At 47.5% G+C, this 24,982-nt stretch overlaps 1 protein-coding gene across 7 annotated transcripts in view; it reads left to right on the forward strand.

Annotated features, from left to right (window-relative positions):
- Positions 1 to 24,982, forward strand: part of CUX2 (cut like homeobox 2) — a 276,654-nt gene that overhangs the window by 157,970 nt on the left and 93,702 nt on the right. For 6 of the 7 annotated variants that reach the window (XR_007514987.1, XM_049866783.1, XM_049866784.1 and 3 more), the window contains exons 2-3: positions 7,236 to 7,346; positions 11,045 to 11,092. Coding sequence is in view for 6 of the 7 variants with exons in the window: in XM_049866783.1 (XP_049722740.1) it covers positions 7,236 to 7,346; positions 11,045 to 11,092 (159 nt within the window). In the remaining variant the exon portion in view is untranslated. The remainder of the gene's footprint in view (positions 1 to 7,235; positions 7,347 to 11,044; positions 11,093 to 24,982) is intronic. The other variant, XM_049866782.1, reaches the window with a different exon arrangement.

Below are 24,982 nucleotides of genomic sequence, written 5' to 3' on the forward strand. Positions count from 1 at the left end.
AGACCCGGCAGGGCTATGTTCCTTTGTGCATGAGGTTACTATGAGTTGGGCGGACTCGACAGCAGCTAACAGCAGCAACAACATTATGAGTCAGGAACTCTTCAAGACACTGGGGATAGAATAGGGGGTGGGAAAGGCCAAAACCTCTGCCTTGCCTTCGTGGAGCTTTTTTCTAGTAAATAAAATAAATAAGGAATACTTATAAGGTATACTGGATAGTGATGCCTCTTGAGGGGGCGAAAACTAAAGATAGAAACAGGGAGGCCTGTTCCCTCTACCTGGGATGCCTGCCTTCTTTATCTGACAAATATATGTTCCCTCCTTGGTACCTCTTTTTCTCAATCACAGTAAGTCACCTTGCTGTCTGTGTCCCCACTGCATTTTTTATCCATACCTCTCATATTGTCCTCAGACACGCAGTGTTAGAACTGATCTGTCTCCTTCACTGCACTGTGAACTCCTCAAGGATAGGGCCTGTGTCTGATTGGTTTCTGTATACCAGTGCCTAGAACTGTGCCTGGCACACAATTGGGGGCTCAGTAATTATTTGAATGGCTGATGGAATGGGGATGGATGGATGGGTGGAGGGTGGGGGGGTGGACGAATGATAGTGGATGACTCGTTCAGTGACTAGATGGATGGATGTTGGATGATCAGTTTGATGGATGGTTGGTTGGTTGGCTAGTTGGTTAGTTGGTTGGATGGATGGGTGGATGATTAGATGAATGGGTGAATGGATGGTGGTTGGGTGACTGGATGGATGGATGTTGGATAAAGGGCTTCCAGGCTAGGTAACACCTCAGTAGGTACTGGTAGTACCTACCCAAGTTGGGGATGACACAGTAATGTAATTAGAAGAGGTGGGTAAAACTCTACCTCTGCCCTGCCCCATCAGTCTCTATACCTATCCAATGTCAATACAGGAGACATTTAGGGTTTCACTTTCCCCCAAACCTGCACTAGATGTGATGTCTCAACATGATAGTCTTTGCTCCCTTTTACCAGAATTATTTATGCCCCTAGCTTGTCTGCTTTGGTTTCTGTGCTGTTTGAAATCCAGACTGTGTCTGGATTCATCATTGCCATTCCCCTCATCTAATGCCTAGCACATCAGAGACCGTGGCTGGCTGGCTGGCTGGATATCTGAGACTGCATCTCCCTGCAATAAGGAGAAAGCAGAGCTCTGTATTTGTGTTTGGGGGGTTAGTGGCTCTATCGGAACTCAGAATCACTGTTCATGCCGGTTTTCCAGACCTGGACCGGACCCTCAGCTACCACTTCACCCACATAATATAAAACATGAAGTGCTTAGCGCAGTGCCTAGCGCGTAAACCAAAACACCCACTGCCGTCGAGGCGATTCTGACTCATAGCGACCCTATAGGACAGAGTAGAACTGCCCCATAGAGTTTCCAAGGAGCACCTGGTGGATTTGAACTGCCGATCTTTTGGTAAGCAGCCGTAGTTCCTAACCGCTACACCACCAGGGTTTCCCGGCACGTAATAGGCACTTAATAAGTGTTGATGTTGTTAGTTGCCATCGAGTTGATTCTGACTCATGGCAACCCCATGTGTGAAGAGTAGAACTTCTCCACAGGGTTTTCAAGGCTGTGACCTTTTAGAAGCAGATGGCAAGGCCTGTCTTCCAAGGAGCCTCTGCGTAGTTCGAACAACCAACCTTTTGGCTAATAGCTGAGTGTGTTACCATTTGCACTGCTGTTGCTTCCTGTAAGGAACTTATGTGTAAGATGTCATTTGAAGAAAAGGTTCTAGGGCTTTAAAAAATGAAATCTGATGGCAAGTATCAGAAAGGGTAAACAGAGGCATAAAGGAGAAGCCCAGAGTTGGGGGGATGGATTCAGGAAGCCTTCCTGAAGGAGGGGACACTTACACTGAGACACAAAGAATGAGTAAGATCAGCTGCAAAGACAGAATGAGGTCGTCCAGGCTGAGGGAACAGTTTGTGGAGGTCTGGAGTTGGGAACCCTGGTGCATTTGGATTCCTGCAAGGAATTTCGTCTGACTGGAAATGAAACAGGAGCATGCAAGATGGCGGAAGTGTGGAGTTTGTCTCAGGGCAGTGGAGAGCCATAGGCTATAGGTGTGCTAAGGAAGGCTTTTTTTCCCTTCACAAAATCCCTTCACATCCAAGGTCCTCATTTCCTTAGCCCCTGCCCCTCAACAATTACTGCATCCTTTTCAGAAGGAGTTGGTATCAGGGGAGATATCTGAGTTGGGGACATCTTTTAGAGCTGAAAAGAGAGCAGGCATGTGCTGGAGGGATCTTGCAAACTCACATTGTGTCTCATGTGTATTCTTTCCCCATAAGAACACAACACCTAGCTCAAAACTTTGTACATAGTCTCTATGGTAACCAAAAAAAAAAAAACCAAACCCATTGCTGTCGAGTCAATTCCGACTCATAGCTACCCTATAGGACAGAGTAGAACTGCCCCATAGGGTTTCCAAGGAGCGCCTGGTAGATTCGAACTGCCAACCTTTTGGTTAGCAGCTGTAACTCTTACAGTGCTAGGGTTATAATAATCGTTACCCTTAGGGGGTGCTGTCTGGGGTACTAGAATGTTCTGTATCTTGATCTGGGTGGTGGTTGCACAGGTGTAAAAGTTCATTGAGCTTAAAATTGAACTTAAAGCTTTGCATTATTGCAATCAAACAGGGACAAAAAGAAGTCTATTTAAACATACATATTAAGTAAATAGGTGGAATAAGGATATGGCAACATCTGCAGAGGGACATGTGTGGGTGAAGTTTGGGCAGTGGTGGACTGGACAGTCATGAAGTCTCCTTCTGGCTCAAATGTTCCAAGGTTCTGAGCTCTGAGTGCCCTGAAGGTCTAAGTCCCAGGACTGTCACCCCACTGATGTTAGGATGAAGGGCACTTGCTGGGCACCAGGTACTTCCCGTGGGTAAGCAGTGAGGGCTGCAGCCCCCACCATGAATGCCCCTTGCTCCCGGCCCCAGCTTCTTCCTGTGGCACCCTGGTCCTGGTACAGCTCCATCCCAGCCTCCTTTCTCTGCGGGCACTGGCCTGAGCCTCAGCTGCATATATCATCTGCTTCAAGCTCATTAAAATTATTTCTTTTTAGTTGCAAATGGGCTGTTTATGATGATCATTATTTGAATGGTCTGCGCTGGGCTCCGGGCTGTCTGTCTGCTGCTGACGGCTGGTTAATCACATTCAGATGAGTCTCCTCCTGGCCTGGGCCGGGCCCAAAGTCTGGGGCTGTGTTAATCATGGCTCCCCTGGGACAGGGGGCCAGGGGCCAGGGTGGGAGAGGAGCCCAGTTTCTGCTTGGTTATCAAAGGAGAGGCTCTCCTAGTTGTGTGTTCTTCCTGGTTCGAAAACTCATTTCTAAAACTTCAAACCAGTGCTAGTTTATGCCTATGACAGTTTACTCTGTTCTTTCTTTTTTTTTTTTTTCAAAATAACTATGGTGCCATGAGATTTTTCATTGCTCGAAATGTGTTTATTTTAAAAGCTCGCTGTTGATTCTGTAGCTGGCCCTTGTGCTTTGTTGATGTGCAAATATCCTTTCTTTTAGGTTGAGATGGAGTGGTTTCTCAAGTTTCTTTGAGAAAATAAAGCTTGGCAATAATTTGCTGGTCCCAATTTTTTTTTTTTTTTAATTTATTTACTTATTTGGAGATTTTTACCAACCTGAGAAATCCACACCTCTGAGCTGGTGCTGGGCTGGATGCTCTTACATATCATTTTAAAACAGGTTCCTTGAACCCCCAGCCAATGGGGAGGGTGAGGCAGACAAGTTAAAATGCAAGGCATGAAAAATTCGCCTTCCTAATCCACCAAGGACATAAACCACACCTGAATTATTAGAATTGACTATAATTTACTTCTTATCCACACATTAATGTATTACCTGAGATGTGTGTGAGGTGCTTAGCATAGTGCCTGGAATATGGTAAGCACTTGATTAAAGGCTAGTTATAATTATTTTTCATGTTTTTTATCATGATAAATATATATGCAACAAAATATAATTATTATTTACTATTTCAACTCCAATGACTGTTACTGCCTCTACTTTTGTTGCTACTAGTGGTAGTAGTAGTAGTATGTTTACCATATACTGTATTTTTTGCAAATAGTTGCCCACACATATAATGCATGGCGTAGAGTGCTTACGAAAAGAAAATAGCGCAGGGGGCTGTGTGATTGGCAAGAAACGTATAACACATGCGTTATTTGCATAAAAATACGGTAAATGTGGTGAGAATTCAAGCTTGAAGCATGAGCATAGATTCAGGCAAAGCTGAGATAAAAAAACGTGAACATCAGTGATGTCACCTGCTCTGTGGGCTGAGCAGGAAAGACACGCTGGACACCAGGAGCTGGGCTTGTGGTGGGGGCAGGGCCTTTGCCTTGCCTCTGCTCCATCTGCGGTGTGGGTGCAGCAGACATCTGCCTTTCAGGTTTGCGCCTGCCAGCAGCCTGGGAGGTTTAGGTGGTGGGAGCCAGCCAGTCACAAGGCATAATTGTCTGATCACTGGGGCAGCACACCAGGCAGTTGGAATGATGCCGTTCTGAGCTTTCCTTTCCGAGCCTGGATTTGATGTTTTAAATGAGGAGTCAAAGTCCAGCCCTCACTAGGCATATCGGTTGCTGGGGTGTGGAGACATACAGTGTCCCAGAGACAAAAGCATAGTGTCAGATACATGGTAATCTGAGCATGAGGAATGTCAACCCAAGTCCAAGTCCTCTCTGTCCTACAGAAATGTGGAACATTGCATCCTTGTCGTCGAAGAGAGACAAGAAAAACTGGGAGCACTCTGCTACAATTCAGTCGACCATGGCACTCCTTCTTTCCTGCCAAGTGAGGTTCTGTCTACCTGGCTACCTCAATTGACTGGTTCTTGTCTACCTTTGAGCACATCTGTTCTGCAAACACAGATCTTTCCCCCTCCCCAGTCACTCAATATGTAGTTGTGGTCGATTGTGGTTTCTTTATTGGAAACTGTGATGATTTTTTAAATGAAGATAAAGAGGAGTCTCCCTTTTTTCTTCTGTCAACTTGGCGATCTGTCAGAAACACTTTCTGTCTCTCTTCTCCTCTCTCAGGCACTTGTATCTTACCTGCCTCAAAATTCCGTGAAGAGTTTGAACTGGGGAGTTTGCCTGTGAGCCTGTGTACCACAGGTGGTGCAAACTATTTGCTCTTGGCTACTAACTAGAAGGTTAGTGGTTCGAACCCACCCAGAGGTGCCTTGGAAGAAAGGACTGGCAATCCATTTCCATAAAGATTACAGCCAAGAAAACCGAATGGAACTCAGTTCTATTATGTAACACACGGGGTCGCCATGAATCAGAACCGACTTGATGGCAACTGGTTTAACGGATCTGTGTACCCTGCACTCAGCATAGGATTTATTTCAGCACCTTGGAGAGCACCACAGTCTGGTTTTCACCTTCTCTATTTTAATACTCATAGGACAGAGTAAAAAAACAAAACTATTTTTTTTTATTATTTTAATACTCATAGCAACCCAAAGGACAGAGTAGAACTGCCCCACTGAGTTTCCAGGGAGCGCCTGGCGGATTCGAACTGCCAACCCTTTGGTTCGCAGCAGTAGCACTTAACCACTATGCCACCAGGGTTGCTATGAGTCGGAATTGACTCGACGGCACTGGGTTTTTGGTTTTTTCTGTTTTAATAATTACGTTTGTGCCTCCACCTTCTTCCCTCTAGTCTTACTAGTCTCACTAGTCTCCAGTCTCTCCCTGATTTCTCCCAAAGGCTTCATAGGCTAGAGGCACTTGTCCCAGGTTTAGGGTAGGCTGTACAGCCTCCAGTTGGTATGAAGTTTATGGTGCTATGGTCAACTGCTATTGAGCAGATTTACCATCTCTCAGACATGATATAAGACAATTACCAAGCATTTTGTCTCTTGGAGGGAAAAGAATTTACAGCGGGTTAATAGTACTTTTATTTCATTATCTAATGGTAAAAGTGTTTCATTGTGTGTGCGAGACGAATGTGTATTAACGGTGACAAATGGGGTCTTTCAGCACGGTGCTGGGCCTCATCATACATATGTTAGATTAAAGAGTTCACCCTAGAAATACACTCCCACATCTGCATGTGTGTTTTTAATAAATCTGATTGCAGAAATTTATTGCATCACCGGATTTAGGAAATTATGGAGCTTGATTGCCGCAAATATAATCGGATGATATATACAGAAATGTTGCTCGAGTTATGGTCCAGAAAAAAAGCCCATCTCGGAATGGTGCAAGAAAGCAGCCGACCACATAAACAGAGCGTATCTTGAATTATGCAAATGAAATCCATGACAACTAATGGTAAATTGTGCTCCCCTTGTGAAAGTGCCTCCATTAAAGTGAAGAAAGCCGTGAGAAGGGTGATCAAATATACATGTACAACCAGCAGACATTGTGATGTGTGTGAGTTGGAGCATCCCCCCTCCCATCCCTCGCTCTCTTTTTTCCCTTGCTGGTACCTCCTGTAAAAACCTGGTCTGATGCCTTCATTGCACACAGCCAGGCAAGGTGCCTTCCAATCCATTCCTTCTGAATCCAGGAGTCTTCAAAGAAATATTTCTTATACTTGAAGTGAACCTTAAATGATTTACTGCAGGATGCACAAAAGGTCAGCCTGCTTCTTATTGGCACCTTCATTTTTCCAAAATCTGCTGAAATTAAAAAGCCATCTATATCTTAAAAGGCGTATTTATGAACCCTTAAGTGTAAGTAACTCATAGTTGGAACGGTTCCCACCTCTGATATATGAAAGCTGTCGGCAGCACTTCTTACGCTATAATATGCCCATACAGCATGCCGCACTGTACTATTTTGACACGGTTTGGAGATGTTTGCTACAGTCCCTGACAAGCTTATGCCATTACTCCTTTTGGAAATTTAAGAGGTGGGGCAGGGAGTTAGGGAAGAAATGAAAAAAAAAGCAACTCTACCCAACTTTATGGGAGATTATTGATCTGGCCCGACTTCAACGAGCAAAAAAGCTGTCCTGGATTTTTTCGGTTGCATCCCCAGTTTTGTAAATTATTCATTTGTGCCAGGAGTCAATATCCTGTCTTTTCTCAGCTTTGTTAGTTAAGAAAACTTGTTCAGAATGCTGTTTTGTACGATAATTAAAAAGGAAAAGGAAGGGAAAAAATCTTTTTCTTTTCTCTCTCTCTCTTTTTTATTTTTTTTCTTTTTTATTTTTATTGTTCCAGAAGGAGCTTAATTCCGTCGCTTCTGAGCTGTCTGCACGGCAGGAGGAGAGTGAACATTCTCATAAACATTTAATTGAACTCCGCCGGGAATTTAAGAAAAATGTACCTGAGGTACAGTATATTTGCTGTTATAGAATTAACTCAGTAGGAATGCAGATTTCTCCCTGTTCAAACTGTATTTTGAAAACGGTAGACATAAGTGACTTACAAGAAAAGAAGCTAATTAGCTACAAAGAAGAATCACAGCCCCCAACCTTTGGTGATTCTTGGGGTAGCGGTGCTCAGCAGTGCCATCTGAAGTCAGAGCGGGACACTTCGCCATTAAAGCAATTGTTTTTGAGGGTTCTTTAAAACATCCATTTCCCCCACACTCGTCTCTGAATCAAATGCTTGGCCTTGATGAAAGAGGCAATTTGTCCAGAGTTCTTGATTTTATTTTGCTTTTCCATTGACATCTGTGAGATGGTGGCAATAGACTTCCTCCCTTCCCTTCCAGCCTTCCCTCATTCGCCCTGCATCTCTGAAACTCTGCCTCCAGGCCCACATATATGCACCTCAGCCAGTTTGTTTCTTTCCCTTTGCCTCCTTGCAACTCTAGCCAGTAGCTTTGTCTTTCCCTGCTGCCATGGGGGTGGTCCAGGGAGTGTCCAGCTCCCAACAATGTAAGGGACCCCCCAGGGGGAGAAACTAGAAGGGACATGTTTCTCTTCTTTACAGGGTAAATGTGTGGATTCCATTCCTTCCTCCATCAGGCCCCCTGTTGCTTCTCAGATTTAAAAAGTAGTGGGAATAAACACAAAAGGGAAAAATAAAGCCCCCAGACTCCGTATAACTCCAGCAGGAATATGGTATGTCCAAAGCCATTATGGAAGACATCCATGATCAGGAGTCTCTGAGCCTATTCCTCCCCCAAAGCCAGCTGTATTTCCCTAGGGTCTGCAGAGGGTTAACATTTGAGCTCTCTGTCCTTACCTGCTCATGTGCCCTGGACTGTGTAGGAGGGTGGGACAGGGTCTGGCATTCTAGAGGTCAGTGTCAGAACGGGTAACATTCATTCCAACAAGTCACTCTCCGTCTGCCAGAATCACCCAGCTCCAGTTGTTGTCTTGCTGGTGGAGGAGGGGGCCGTGGAAAGGTGGAGAGGAGGCAGACCTAGCCAGGATTCCAGGCACCAGAGCACAGGAGGCATTGAGTCTCTTAGCTGTGAAACCCTTCTTGTGCAAGCCATAAATACCTTTGGTTCTTCAAGGCAGAAGAGGGATGGGATCTAGCTAGAACTTGTCCACAGAGCAAGTCTAGAAGGAATTGGGCTTCAGGGCTTAGGGAGGGTGTGCTCGGAGAAGAGGGTTGGATCAGATCTAAGCGTGTCCCACATTGCAGCTTCGGAAAGATCAGTCAAGTCTTTGGTTTGACTCTAGAGCCAAGGGGGTGGACATTAGGCTAAGCGTCTCTCCCTTCCCCTCAGAAATGACCACAGCTTGGTCCTTAAGTGGATTCCCCCAAGAGCGTGAGTACCAGCAGTTCTGTCTCTGCCTCTGCCTCTCCAGCCTCTGGGAAGCACAGATGACATGACCCTAGATCGTGACAGCCTCGTATGCCCGCCTCCCTGTCTGGTCTGGACAGGCCCCCCCATCACTTCCCCATTCCCCCAGTGCAGCGGACTTTCCCCCAGGCCACGTGGGAGCCCCCAGGTGATGGGGGAAATTCAGGCCAGATTTTCAGCCTCTGAGTTCAGCTTACATAATTTTTAATACTGCATAATTATGCAATTATGTAATTAGGAGGAATAAGTTTCCATTCCTATTATAGTTGCGCCTCTGAAAATTCTCATTTTTGGAACTAGACTCTCCTGATGGGGAGAGTCATGCCACAGCTTTATTTAAGAACATCATCTGGCTGGTGCCCAACTCACCTGCTCGTGACTTTGCTCAGCTTCCCCCGGGGTTAAGCAAACAGGGCACTGAGCATCTAGGGGTGATCAGCATTGGCCCTAAGTCCCTGCAGCTGCCCCGTGACCCTCAGGTTTGAATCCCCTACATTCCCTTGAGTGTGGGGTTTTGAGAAGAGCCTGCCGGCAGAGCCTGGTCACTGGAGTTCAAATGCCAGCTGTCCCACTTACTTCTTCTCTGACCTCAAGCAAGCCATCCCCCTCTCTAGGCCTCAGTCTCCCCTTCTGTAAATTCGGGGGGCTGGACTAGATGGTATCCAAGGTCCCTTTCCAGCATTCATGTTTGTTGAACCTAGGCTGGAGGTTTCTTACATGTTTTATTTGGTCTGTAAAGTCTTGCAAACTTTACAATACGTTGTCCAACATTTAACATCTCAGATTTCACAAAAAAATTCAGATTTCCAGTGTCTTTTAACAGATGGGTGGGCCTTGCTGAGTAGCTCCCCCTTTAGACAGCGCCAGTGCCCTCCCGAGATTTGCCACGGGACCTCCTAGCCAGCCTCCCCCATGTCCACTTCCTTTCGGGGCTCAGTGGACATTGGGTTCACAACCTCTGATCTAGATTCTCATAAGTTTCCACGCAACCACGGTTCCTTGTGATCAACTTCACTAGGACATGCACGCTCCCCACGCCCCTCCGGACGATTTTCATCACTCATCGGTGTATCCACAGCTCTAAGAAGCTCTGTGGGACAGAAGTCAGAGGGCAGGGGGACACCCAGGACCCGAAAGAGGGGTCTTCTCCTGAGGCAGAAACAACACAGCCTATTTTCGTTGTTAGAGATTTACTTCCTTCACTGAACTGATGTGTTCTTCTACCCATTCCATCCTCTCTCCTGCTTCTCTCCATTGCCCCCTCCCATCTCACCCTCTCTAGCCCCTCACTCTTCCTCCCACGGGGATTTCTTGGGCCATTATGACTGAGAGTGGTTGGGTGTCGGAAGTGGATCTCAGGAAACTGGAGGATTCAGTGTTTGGATCTCAGGACCACTTGGCCCTAAAAGGCTTCCCCTCTTCCATGCTAGAGAGAAGAATGGATGGAAGTCAACCAGGGGAGCCCTTGGGGCTTGGACCCTCAAGGTCCTTTGTGAAAGGCAGGAAATTAGGATCTGGGATAGGAGGCTTGGGGTTCTGTTCTGAAGCCAGCCCGCTTCAGTAACATTAGTCAGCTGTTCAGGGAGCCCTTCCTCTGGGCCCTTCCGTGGGGGTGACCCAGACCAGGTCCCCAGACACTGCACATCCTGGCCAGACAAGAGCAGAAGTGACAGTTGCTAAAACCCAGAACACAGTCTTTGCTGGAGAGGTGGAAGCTGGGGGTATCAAGGTGACAACCAGAAGGAGGCAGCTCCTGAGCAAGGCCTGAGGATGGGAAGGTATCCCTGGAGGAATTTTCTTGACTTTGCGGTGGGCTTAGAGAACTGGGGTGACCTCTCCAGTTGCCAGTGGCAACTTCAAGCTAAACCACCAGGATAGCCTTTTTTCCAGAGTATCCCATGATGGACCACCAGTTCCACAAGCTCCTTTGCATAAAAGAGCATCTGTGATCAAATCCCTTTGGGAAACACCACTTCTTCTCTCCCTCTTCCAGAAACTCCCAGTGTACATTAGCCTAATAGAGACTCTGAGAAGTCCTGCGGGAAAGAACCCTCTTAGACTTGACATTTCCCAATCTGATTTGGCTTGGAATCCTTCTGTCTGTGTCTGTGTGTTTGAGGAACCCTTAGGAAATCCCTTTGAGCCACAGGTCCTTTGGGACATGCTTGGGAAATGCTGATGTAGGGGACAGTGGCCAAACTGCAGGCAGGGGCCGTGGGGGTCTCCTACCTGGCACTGGTGAACTCTTCACTGATCTCTTTTTCAGGAAATCAGAGAGATGGTGGCTCCTGTATTAAAAAGCTTCCAAGCTGAGGTAAGACCCAAGGCCCACAACATGTCCCGGAACATTCCCCGGCTCCCTACGCCATCCTACCAGAGTTGCCAGATGGAGCCAGCAGCTTCTGGAAGCTTGCTAGAAGCTTCTATGCCCCATTTCCTCCAGATTAGTCAATAGAGCCATCATAAAAAAAGTATTTTCTTTTCTGTTTGATGGAATTCCAGTGTCTGATCCCAAGAAATCTCCTTCCCCCTAGACTTTGCCTAGCCTTACACTGGCTCTGCTACATATAAGATCCGTGACCTTGAGCAAACCACCTCACCTTCCAGGCTTGGTTTCTCATGTTTAAAATCAGAGGTTTCTACTGGGAGATCTTTACTCTCCTTTGGCATTCTGCTCTGCTGTGATTCTCTAAGATAGCCTTGCAGATTAGTACAGTTACCAGCCCTCCCTGAAATTCTTTGTACCAGCCTACCTTCTGAGTATAAAATCAACATTGTGCGCATTCTTTCCTGCCAACCAACCCATCAGGCCATAGTTCCTTTGGCAGCAGCTAAGCTGTCCTCAGTATATTGTTTCACTTGCCTTCATGGAGCCCTGAGATGGGGTTTTGAACCTCCCCATCTCTCCTTTTTGCTTGACCTTGTGACCAGGATTCTGAGAATACCCACTCATTCAGTTGGCACAGGAGGCAGCCTAGGAAAAGGTTTGAATTACAGCAGGTCACGGTAGTAGAAAGGAAGGCCTTTTCTAAAGTGACCTGTCTTCTGGGGCAGGTCTCTGTCTCTGTCTTCTCCTGGTCTCAGACGGGGCCCTAAGAGGACTGGCCCTTCAAGACTCATCGGTGGGCATGCGTTTTAAGTCTATCATCTGCCAACTGCTACATTACTTTAAATCTGTCTGTTTGGACCCGAGTAAGCGCATAAGGCAGTATTCAAGTAAACAATAACTGAATTTACACAAATGTAGCCGATTTCCGTATTTTTCATCCCTGCATTTTATTACGGAGTTGACTGGTATGCTTTTTTATTTATAGGACTACCCAGTATTGATTCATTCAGTTGCAAGGTACATGGGCTGGGAGGGGAGAAAAAAACAGAGAAGACCAGTAATGTAGGGAATGTGTTTTCAAGGCTTCGTGTTTTTAATAAAGAGGTTCCCATCTGCCAACTCCTGATTCCATGAAGGGCACTTAGAACACAGCCCCTCTCAGGTGACTGATCCCTTGGCCCAGCCCAAAGACAGGAAGTGAGCTGTTTCATAGAGGGTTTCACTTTCTCAACTGTTCTCTTTCTTGCGTTGGTGTGGGCAGAGCCTCTCTTATCTTCTTGGAACCTCAGTTTCCTGATCTGTTAAATGGGCATAAAGACACTATGAATGTTTTTGTGTCCTTTCAGGATTAACTGAGATATAATGCAGGGAAGGGGCCTAACTGAATGTCTGGCACCTGGAGAGCTGCTAGGGAGTGGAGTACACAGACTCTGGGTCAACCTGGGTTTGAATCCTGGCTCTGCCAGTGACTAGCTGTGTGATCTTAGGCAAGTTATTTAACCTCTCTTTGCCTCCATTTCCTCAGCTGTAATTTAAGATGGAATAATAATTATACCTGCTTCATAGGGTTGTGATTGAAGAAGACAAAGTTAATGCACCCGAAGTGCTTACAGGATTGCCTTGCACATTAGAAGTCATGGATACTTTATCAGTCCTGTTGTTGGTCATCTCGAATACAGTTTATTTGGTCTTATTATGCCTGAGTGGGAATCTGCCTCTTTCCTAACTAGCTGTTCAGAACTTTTTGTCCAAAAGAAGAGGACTTTATGTCCCTGTAGGACAGAATGGCTTATGTCACCTCTTCAGTAAGATTAGAGAGTTAAATATGTTTAGACAATGATCAGAAGACCTGAGTGTGACGTAGTGGAAAACACGTGAGCTGGACTCAAACAGACCTGGTCTGAATCTCAGCCCTGCTGCTTAAACTAGCTGTGTGGCCCAGGGGAAGTTATTTAACCTCTCTGAGCTTCCACTCTCCTCCTCTGTAAAACGTGGCTAACGGTAAGGACTCTAAGAACTAATGAGCGTGGAGGCAGTCGACACTGTATCTGGCACACAGTTAGTGCTTAATAAATGTTGGGAAAGAGAAAGTCTTAGTGGTCCTGACGGGGAAGAGAAAGCTGAATTCTTGTTTCCAAAAACCCATGTGGCACATTGAATAGACACCATTTTAATAGCTTGAGATCGTCAAAGAACTTTGTTAATTTTCTTAAGAGGGTGTTCCATCGTCCTTTTAATGTACCAAAAAGACTACATTTGTCTGGAGTTTGATTGCTGAAACCCTTGCTTTGCTCATGATCTATTGACTAAGCCATTGCGGCCGCCATGTCCCTCCCCTGCGCCTCAGGGGAGAAATGCTGCCAAAGAAAGTTGTTAATAAAAAGCATCTTCTTCGTCCAGGACAAACTGTACACGCAAAGGCCGTTTATAATCCAAATTTGATTTTCATTTTAATTTTTTTAATGAGGGTCCATCCTTTATGCTGCTTCCCTCCCGCAATCCGCCAGGCTCCTGGCTCCAGCTGAGGATTCCCAAGTGGGCATTAATCACCACACAGAAATATTCCCTGTGGCAAATGCCATCTGAAGTCATGTAAACCAGCCTGTAAAATGCCAGGATCAAATCCTACATCCCTACATCCAATGGTCCCTCTTCCTCAATGTGGGTCTCTTGTTGAAATACAACATATTCAAGTTTATTCCTTAATTTCCCTCCACCCACCCTGGTATAGATAGAACCTGGGAGTCCTTTCTGTCTTTTCATATTATATATGTGTGAGTCATTTTCTTTCTTTGCGTTTGTGTGTGTGTGTGTGCGCACGTGTCAGTGGGAAGGGGGTGGAGAGGAAGTGAGTTTGCCCTGCTGTGAATCAGGGAAGCTTTTCCTCTCCGCCTTGATTACATAAAGGACAGTTTTGATTTCCCCTGCTCAGGGAAACAAAGACAGCCGGAGAAGGTGGCTTCATGGAGACAGCTTGAAATGGCCAAAGTTTGAATATCCCTGCACACAGAGAAAAGAGCAAGACGAAAGCCCCGCTAATTACCAAAGTTGCTTTATGAAAGATAATTCAAAGCAATAATTTAGCAAACATAATCAAGTCGCACAGATGGGCTTGTTGATGGATGGATTGCAACATGCAATTAGCAGCTCTCGCAGTTACATATCATTAACCCTCCGAGCACAAAAATTATTTTCTCATTATTAGTTGAAAAGGTAAAATTAAGCTGACTAGACAGTAAAGGAACAAACTACAATTAATTACCTTCATTTATTACAGTCATTATTTTAAACTTATTTTTACTTGGAGAGAGAGATGAAAACATCTAAATTAAAAGTTTTGTTATGCTAAATCGGAGGTGAAACTTTTCTAAGGCATGTGTGCACTGCCCCAGCCAGGAAGCCTCCAGAGCCACTGTGAGGAGGTTGGGTTTTTTTCCTCCCTCCTTCTCCCATCGAATGAATTGGATGTGGCCTGAATGGCAGGAAACCCTTTGGGGTTTTGGGGTTATCCCCAAATGGAGACATCTACCTCAGCCCAATTGAACCATGCCGGTTTGAGGACATGGCAGTGGCCCAGGAGAGGCAGGAGAGTATAGGGATCAGCCAGCCACAATCTGACCCCCAACACTGGCAAACTCCTGTTCACCTTGGCAAGTCATTTCATGTCTCCATGTCACTGCTTCCTCCTCTGGAAGTGACATGAGGCTCAATGAGATTCTGTGTATCAAGGGGAGAGATTCTGTCTCTCAGTGTGGTAGGGGTGTATAGTTGCCTGGGAATTGGGCATGTTCGCCCTCTGCCCTCTCTCTCTACCTCCCTGTCGGTGGTTCAGGTGCCTGCCAACTTCACAGCTCTCAGCCTGGATGGATGTGTGTTGGATGAGTGAATGACTCAGTCAATCAATCAGTCAGTCAATAGACATGTGTAACACTAGTCAAGGCAGTTACCCCCCACTATGCCGTCTGGAAAATGGGGTGTTGGCACTTGGCTGGCCTGATTGATGTGGGTTTTGGGGCTACTACCCTCCTGGTCAGAGACATAAGATGTCATGACCTGCTGTGATCTGAGGCATTCCAGAACCTTGCCTTCAGCTCATGAAAACCTTCTAAAAACTTAGAAAGGAGGTGTCTTAGTCATCTAGTGCTGCTATAACAGAAATATCAAAAGTGGATGCCTTTAATAAAAAGAAATTTATTTCCTCACAGTAAAGTAGGCTAAAAGTTCAAATTTAGGGCGTCAGCTCCAGGGGAAAGCTTTCTGTCTCTGTTGGCTCTGGAGGAAGTTTCTTGTCATCAGTCTTCCCCTAGAGCTTCTCCGCGCAGGAACCCAGGGGTTCCAAAGGACATACTTTTTGCTCCTGGCACTGTTTTCTTGGTGGTATGAGGTCCCTACTCTCTGCTTGCTTCCTTTTCCTTTTATCTCTTATAAGATAAAAGGTGGTGCAGGCCACACTCCAGGGAAACTCCCTTTATATCGAATCAGGAATGTGACCTTAGTAAGGGTGTTACAATCCCACCCTAATCGTCTTTAACTTAAAATTAAAATCACAAAATGGAGGACAACCATACAATACTGGGAATCATGGCCTAACCAAGTTGACACATATTTTGGGGGGACACAATTCAATCCATGACAGGAGGCCAAGTGGCCACTTAGGAAGAGGTATGTTAAATCATTGGTCGAGTCCATGAAATCATTTATTCATTCAGCAGACTTTTATTGAGTACCTGCTACATACCAGGCAATGTTCCAGATGCTGGGCCCAGTGGAAGTCACACCTGGTGATCACCTTGGTCCTTTTCATGTCAGAGAGGAACAAGCATTTGTGCAACACCCAGAAGGGCTTCCCAAAGGACACGGGGCCGTACTTCCACTCATGCCATGCAAGTCTACTCACTAGATATTTATGGAGCAACTACTGTGTGCGGCGTAGTGGTTAAGAGCTACGGCTGCTAACCAAAAGGTCCACAGTTTGAATTCACCAGGCACTCCTTCGAAAACCTATGGGGCAGTTCTACTGTGTCCTGTTGGGTCACTATGAGTTGGAATCAACTCGACGGCAACAGGTAACTGTGTACCTGGCTTTGTGCAGGACTGAGGAAGATCCAAGGATGAGTGAGACACTTCCCTGCCCTGAAGAAATGTCCCTAGGAGTTCAATCCCTGTGATTGGAATGACAGCCATGAATTGGACCAAGAGCTTGCTGGAAGCCAACTGGTCCCCTCTTAGAGGTTCTGCTTCTTGTCTGATCTTCACGTGCACACTCTGTCCCCAAGATGGTGACAGTGAAAGGGCCAACCCCCGTGAACATTGGCACTGTGACTTTGTACTCCTGCACCAAGAGGTGTTGTCTATTTCTGCATCCTTTGAATCTGTGTCCACTTTGATCAATGGAACATGGTGCAAGTGACATGGAGCCAGGACCAAGCATAGTCTGTAACCCACCTGCTGGTTCCACGTCCTGCCTCTTAAAACCCAGCCTTCTTGTAAGAAGTAAGACTATCCTGTGAGACCTTAGGGTATGAGTTACCACATGAAAGAGAGAGGGGCCGAGGAGCCCCAAACCACCAGACATGAGTCCAGAAGCCATCTTGGACATCCATCCCAGGCAAGCTGGCAGAGGACTGCAGCCCCAGCTACCATCTGCCTAGCCCACAGGAGAAATGCCAAGTGAGAACCACCTGGCTGAGCCCAGTCAACCGAGAGAACCATGAGAGATAGTTTGTTGTTGTTTTGAACCACTAAGTCTTGGGGTGGTTGGTTACATAATAATGGATAACCAGAACGTGCCACTTGTACACAATGCCTGTTCTCTTCTCTCCTCCCCATTACTCCTAACTCTCCTCTCCCCTCCTTTGCTCCTCCACCTTCTCCTCTCTTTTCTTCTTCATCCCCTCACCTCTCCCTCAGCCCCTTGGCGGATTTTAGCCTTCTTAAAGCATTTTCTCCCAACACCAAGTTATTAGGCTCTGTCTTTGCGTGGAGTACAGCCTCCTGCCCCTCCTAATTCCATGGGGAGGTGACAGGTGCTCCTGGAGGAGCCGTCACCGCCCGTGGCATATACCAGGGCACACACACTTCTGAGCTTCAGGCCTGGCATCGCCCTCCAGGCCCCCAAGCTGGTTTCCAAGGACCCAGTGGAGGAGGGTCAGCAATTGTGAGGCTTTTGTCTCCTCTGCTTTATGTTTTTTCTCATGGTATTGGGGTGTGACTCTGAGGCAATCCCCAATGGCTAAAAGATGTGGAGGGCAGACCCAGTAGACGTTCTGATTGTTGAGAAGCGCAGAGGTAGAGTCAGTTCCATACAGGGATCTGCAGGAAAGCAGGAAAAGGGGTCTTGCCGCTTCTTCTGTTGGGGGTTTAGGTGGCGAGGCGTGATTTCATGCCTGCCAAAGTGAAAGCTCTCAGCCTTGGTGGATATTAGTTGGATGAGTGAATGACTCAATCAACCAATCAATCAACCAATCGACATGCATAACCCTAGTTGAGGCAATTACCCTCTACTGAGCCATCTGGAAAATGAGGTGGTGACACTTTGCTGGCCTGATTTATGTGGGGTTCAGGGGTGCCCTCCTGGTCAAAGACACAAGACATCACTCCAGAACCTTCCCTGCAGGCCTCACCCAGCCAAAGGAGCCATAGTCTACCCTGAATCACCCTCACTTTCAGGTGAGCAGAGAGTCAAGAGCTCACTTTTTTGTCCACGCTCCACCTGCCAAGATCAGATGGAGCCCAGACCAACAGGGGACAGAGGGAAAGCAAGCAAAGGCCAACGTGTCTACTCCGTCACCTCCTGATCCAGGTATCACTTCAATTCAGGGTCCTATCATTATCTGTTAGTAAGTAGCCATGTTTGGCAATAAAGGTGGTCCCTGTGTTTGTAAGAGAAGTCTCCTGAAGTGACTTTTCTTGCACACCTGCTACATGCTACATGTTTTCTTTTGATCACTTCATGTATTCATTATTATATTTCTATGGGGGGAGGTCCCTGATCACTCCCTAGCTCCCCGCCAAGTGTGGACCCTTTGTCATCCACTGGCACAGCCCATATACTTACCCAGAGTACCACTCACCATGATTTGACTTTATGCAACTACCTGAGGATAATAGGGGAACAGATAGTTCAGGGCCCTGGGGCCACTGTAAGGGCTTTGACTTTGACCCTGAGGGAGATGGGAACCATGGGAGGCTTTAGAGCAGAGGACAGACAGGATTTGACTAGGGTTTAACAGGATCTCTCTGGCTGCTAATCTGATGGCCTGAGGGCCCCTGGCCTTGCAAAGACTACTGAGACTACTGAGAAGAGAAGACTGTGCTCCCCACACCCGCACCTTAGCTGCTGCCTACGGCCCTGTCCAAGGCCTAGAACCTGAAGTCTTCATAGACTGCTCCCACCCATCTGCCCTGACCCAGGCCCAGAGCTTTCCCAGCTTCCTGCTTTTCCCTCCCAGCCACTTGTGGAAGGAGGTCCTCACCTGGGACAAGACGCCCATGGGGTCAGTTCATGTTCTTGCAGGCGAGCTGCTGGAGAAGGCCATGGAGGTGTCCTCACAGCAGCTGAGACTCATGGGTCCCTTGCACCTCGGCCCTGAGGCCCCACCCAGCCTTGTGTATCCTCCAAACTTGTTCCCCTGCTCCCTCCTGGACTGCCTCTGTCTGCAGGACTCCTGCTCTGCCCTTCAAGTAGAGATTTCATGACAGCCTGCTTTTTTTTTGCTTTTAGTTATTTATTTTTATTTTTGACTTTTAACGTTACTTGCTTTTCCACCTGTCTTTGATTTCATAATTCACGCCCCAAACTACCCTTTAGTTGGCACTCCCAATACCCAGTTAGCTCCTTTTTTTAAGTACCCCCGCCCCCAGCCTTAGCCATACAGATGTTAGACATGTTTATGACCAGCCAGCAAGGCCAGGGAGAAATGGCCTTGCTGCCCCGGGGGACACCCTGGGGAGGGGAGTGTCCACGTCCTTGCTGCATGGACTTGGGCAAGTTACTTAACCTCTCTGGGCCTCATTGTCCTCAGCTTTAAAATGCACATAGTAATAGTACCCAGCTCACAGGGTGGTCATGAAGGTTCGACGAGTTGATCCTTGAAAAGCCCCAACAACAGAATCAATTCCAACTCAAGGCAACCCCTGTGTGTCAGAGTAGAACTGCTCCATAGGGTTTTCCAAGGCTGATCTTTTGGAAGTAGATTGTCAGGCCTTTCTTCCAAGGCACTTCTGGGTGGACTCATACGCCAGCCTTTCGGTTAGCAGCCATCACCCATTTCTAAGATTAGGTAACTGAGACTCAGAACCCAGCCCATGGCGATGAGTGGTGGCCCAGACTGGGACACCCAGCAGGCAAAGCTCATTGAGCATTTAGCAGTGCTGCTCCAACTTCATCTTAGGGGCTCCTCAGCAGCAGGGTGAGGTTGGCTTTACAGGTGAGGAACGGGCTCAGTCAGGTAAAGTCACCTGCCTGAGCTCACGCAGCTCTCCCCTGTCAGAGCAGAGGGTGGAAGATTTAAGCCTCCACCTGGTGGGCTGAGTGGGCCCTTAGAGGGACCTGGGGTGCAGGACAGCGCTGAGGGCAAGAGCCTGAATTGGAGACTTGAGGACAGTTAGGGCTAAAGAGAACGTCATCACTTAGCCAGGGCCACGTCTTAAAGATGTGTCTTTGCCAAGCTCTTCTTTCAAACAGAATCCTCCTGGGAGCTCAGCGCATACAGGGGGCTACGTAGCAAGCCCAGGACTTGACACGCAGTAAGTGTTGTTTGCAACTTGCAGCGTGAGTTGGGTCTTCTTTCTAGCTTCCTGACTACCCTCAGCACACAAATCAGTATGTGTGCTTACACACACACACACACACCATACACCCTCCTCTTCAATGACATAATAACTAAGGGCTTCTACCTGGCAAAATAGTCCCTGAGTGTTACAAACGTTTAACACACTCAGCTGCTAACCAAAAGATTAGCAGTTCAAGCCCACAGAGAGGCATCTTGGAAGAAAGGCCTGGCGATCTACTTTCCAAAAAGTCAGCCATTGAAAACCCCGTGGAGCACGATTCTACCCTGCCACACATGGGGTCACCACGAGTCGGAGTTGACCCCAGGGCAACTGGTTCTAGCTGGAGCACGTCTATCTGGTTGCAGGTAACTGAGTCTTGCCCCGGTGGCCTGCCCTGCCTGGAGTGGGGCAAAACTTAGAAAGACCTGAACGTCCTTCTGAATTTAGTATTAAGAACCCACCAAAGCGTCATTGAACCTGTCACACCGTATTACAACCAAATTAAGCAGCAGCAGCAGCAATCCTCTTTTATTCAGCATCACGTGCCTTATAAAGTAAATTATTAATGTTTTTTTCCCCCCAGTTAAGCAGTTATTTGCAGTTGTTCCGGGTATTTCTCATTAGAAATAACATCATCTAAAGAACAGTATTGATTGATTTTTTTAATCTTGGAATCATGGACGTGAACCACATATTTATATGACATTCCCTTTAACTAGAATTCTCATGCTTTATTTTTATATTATTGATCTTTTTGACACGAATTGCTTTTTGGCCTTGTGCGAACATTGTAAGCTTTCCACCTGCAGAGGAATGGGCCGGCGTCAGGGCCGAGTTGGGAAGAGTGATAGCTCCCGCCTCTTGGCGGTAACATTCCCGCACATTTAACAACAATTAGTCTGGGCTGACGCCATGTTAGGCTTTCGAGTATGAAAATTTACAAGCCTTTTAATGGACTATATTATGAAAGGCTGTGCAGGGCCAGCCGGTGGGGAGATAAGCCCGCCTGCAGGCATCCATCCCCAGGCACTGTCGGCAGGAGTGTCTCAGCACTGTGTCTGCCTCCCAGGGTGGAGGTAGCAGCTGCCACCACAGTGGCCCCATGATGACATGGCGTGGGGTATGTGGCCATTCATGCATTTGCTCATTCACCTATTCAGTAGGTACTAGCTGAGCACCTACTATGTGCCAGGCATTGCGCCAGATGCTGGGACTAGGAGGTGAACGTTATTATTTAGTCGTGCTCGAGAAATAGTTGAGCACATACTGTGTGCCAGGAACCATGATAGGCTGCGGGTACGAGAGCAGGCACAAAGCATTCATTCTTCTGGCACCTGAGGTGCCTCATACAGACCTGAGTTCAAGTCCCAGCTCCACCTTGTGTGAGGAACCCTTGGTTTTGCTGTCTGTAAAATGGGGATGGTAGCAGTATCTACCTCCCAGGGAGGCCGGGAGGACTCAGTGTGTGATGTGGCGTAAACCTCCCAGAGACAGGAGATGAGGCATCATGATTATTTAGCATTGTTGCCTGCTGACCCCTAGTCGACCTCTCCATGTTCTCTCCAGGATAGAATGTTCCAGACCCACATCCCCGTCCTCCCTATTTGAGTGTGATCACTACACTTTCCAAAATTGGAATTGGCCGGCTTTCTCCTGTGGCCCGCTCTGGCTCCCATCAAGATTTTCTTGTTGGGAAACCACCTGGAGCCGGCCAGCTGTGGTTCCTGGAGGTATCTCCACCCTTGCCCCAGGGATCACCCCTGCTTCCTTCTCAGTCCCACTGACACTTGCATTTCAGACAAGACTTTTATTGGCACCTACTGTATGCCAGGGTGAACACCAGGGTTTTGGAGTGTGGCAGTGAGCAGCCCCAAATACTGTTCCTGTCTGCGTGGCTTTCGCAGCAGTGAGAAAGACAGACCGATACACATCCTCAGACAGTGCCAGTGACAGTCCCAGTTCTAATTGAGTTTCAGGTAACCAGGATATGGGGATGGGAGAAGTGAAACCAGCTCATCCACTCATTCAGAAACCATTCCTGGAGCCCCTGTTCTGGGCAGACCTTGTGCTGAGCATCAGAGATGCAGTAGGAATAAGATGGACAAGGCCCCACCTCTGGGAACTCTGAGTTCTCCAGAGATGCATGGGGAGATGCGTGTTAAACAAGCTATTTGAAAGACAGTGAATTCACACAGCAAGTAAACACACAACTCCCACCTGCAGTAGGGGCTGTGACGGGGAGCTCCACGGGACCAGGAGAACGCCCCGGATGTCAGGGAGGGTTGCCAGGAGGACGTGACCTGTGAACTGAAGAGAGTGGGAACACTCAGGCAGCAGGATGGGCGGAAGGGCATGCCGGGTAGAGGGAACAGCATGTGCAAATGCTACGAGGTAGGGAGGAGGTGGGAATTGGAGGGGTAGAATGCCAGCAAGAGGCCAGAATGGTGTCCCGAGTCCCCAGGCCCTCTCCTCTGCTCCAGCCCCCCAGATCCACCCTGCCAAGCACAGCGTCACCTTGAGCCAGGCACAGCCTGGCACAGTGCCCCCATTGCCTCCCTGCCCTCAAAGGCCACCTCTTAAATTCTTTCCACCCTCTCTCCTGGCCCTGGAGCCCACACTGCAACTGACAAAGGTCTCTAATTTATTTCCTTCTTGATGTTTATAAACTCCTGCCCCTGTAATAAAATCATTCCCGGCACAAGCACAAAATAATAACACTTAATTAAAATACATAAAACCAAAGATTAGTGGAGACCAATGAGGATTACAATCGGCTGAATTCTACATCCCAGAACCAAGTGGAGACCCTGCCCTGAGACCAAGAACTGAGGGGGTGGGGGGGTCGGGGGGACAGAAGGGGAGTTTCCATTTCTTGAGCATGGACTTGGTGTCACATTCGGAGCTGGTTATCTAACACCTGGAATGCCGTGGAATATTCTAGAGAAGCCTAAGAGAGAGTATTGCATTTCTTTTACAAGAAGGAAACAGAGGTTGAGAAGCCATGATCTCATAGCTGAGAAGTAGAAGAGTTGAGATTCGAACCAGGCTGTCTGCTGCATTATTCAGAATGGCTCGTTCCTGTGCAAGAACACTAAACATCGGTGGCCTGACTCAGCCAGGGTTTACTTCTCAGTCACATCACGTTCTAAACCACTACTGCTAAACCCACTGCCGTCAAGTCAACTGTGACTCATCGTGACCCTATAGAACAGAGTAGAACTGCCCCATAAAGTTTCCAAGGAACGCCTGGTGGATTCAAACTGCTGACCTTTTGGTTAGTAGCCATAGCTCTTAACCATTACACACCAGTGTTTCCATCACATTCTAGTGCTGGTTAATGGGGGTTGGCAGGGGTGGAGGCCTGTTCTCCACGTGGTCACTCAGGGACCCAGGCACCTCAGTCTTCTGGCATTGTCCTGTGCACTCAGTATATTTCAAGCATTCTTCTGAGCCATCTACACAGATCAAATTTGAAAATCCTCACTGTAGTCCTTAGAGATAGGGGCTGTTATTAGGCCTATTGTAGAGATCAGCAAGCTGAGGCACAAAGACCACACCACCAGGAGGTCAACCGAACCACCCAGGAACCCCCATTCACCCAGGTCAGATCTGCCAGGGAGGCAGATAATTCTGCTTTGGACCCCATGGGGTATAAGTCCAGCTCTTCACCCTATGTCCTGGGGTGAAGCCTAGAGAGTTCTCCGAGAGGCCCAAGGACCAGAGGCCAAGGCCTGATTGGTATTGGCTCCAGAAAAATGCCTGAACGATTTTATTTATGTCCCATGTAATAGTGTGAGACCTGGGTTCAAATTCTGAATCTGCCACCTTAATGGCAGCTTTGAGTTAAAAAATTATTCTTTTTTGTTGTTGTTGTTCCTTCTTTGCTTTAGTTTTCTCTTCCATGATAATTTAAAAAATAATTGACAGATAATTATCGGAAAAAAAAGCCACCAAAGCAATAAAGTTTTATGGTTTTCAGTGTCCAAGGCAAGGAGGAATCACTGCACCCATCCCCCTGTCTCCTGACAGCTTTGCCCTGAATTATCCTGAACAGATTGCTGTTGATGCCCTTGGAAGAGGCCCCAGCTTCTGAGCCTTTTCACTTTTCCTTTCTCCCAGAATGCTGTTCTACCCTAAGTCCCCTAGTAAATCCCTGCTTGTCCATCAGGGGTGCACCCAAATGTGGCCTTGACTGTGAGTCTTCCTGATCCTGCGGGTCCCTGCCTAAGCCCATGCCGCCTAGACTGTGGGCCTCTGCCTCGCCCTCCAGGTCACATCTGCAGCAAGTGGAAAAGAGCTGTTCTCATCTCTGATTCCCCTGAAAGCGCCTCAGGCATCCCAGAGTCCAACCCCCTTGTTCCCTGGTTTGTTTATCCGGCATGTCTCTCTGCTTAGAACCCTCCTGTAGTGTCAAGTTATACCTGGAGTGAAGTCCAGACCCCTGACTGTGGCCAAGAAGGCCCTCCATGTCTAACACCTGCCTTATCTCTCCCTGCTCCCCTTCCCTCTTCGTTTTCTTTATGCACTTCCTTGAAAACACGCTGTCACCACCTCAGGGCCTTTGCACCTGACCTTCTGTCTGCCTGACCCTCTGTCCCACCTATTGTGTCCACCAAACCCAGGGTTTCCATACCTTGGCACAGTTGACATTTGGGGCCGGATAAGTCTTTGTTGTGGGGGCTGTCCTGTGCTTTACAGGACGTTGGGTAGCATTCCTGACTTCTAGATGTTCCCCGCACCCCCCACCTGTGATGACCAAAAGTGTCTGCAGACATTGTCTGATGTCCCCTGGGGGGTAAAACCATTCCCGGTTGAGAACCACTGCCTGACGCCTCCACCTCCTTCAGTTCTCTGTTCAAATGTCACCTTCTCAGGAAGGCCTTCCATGACCCCCCAACCTCCTTCAGTTCTCTGTTCAAATGTCACCTTCTCAGGAAGGCCTTCCATGGCCCCTCGAACTCAGTCAAACACCCACCTCTCGTTACTCTCAGGGCCCCTCACAATGCTAAACACAGTGTAATTCTACATTTGCTTGCCTACTTATTCCAACAATGTTTGTTCTTTCCACTTAACCAAAGAGAGGAGGAAGTGCTTTGCAGA

The sequence above is a fragment of the Elephas maximus genome, chromosome 22 (assembly GCF_024166365.1).
Source record: "Elephas maximus indicus isolate mEleMax1 chromosome 22, mEleMax1 primary haplotype, whole genome shotgun sequence".
NCBI lineage: Eukaryota > Metazoa > Chordata > Mammalia > Proboscidea > Elephantidae > Elephas > Elephas maximus.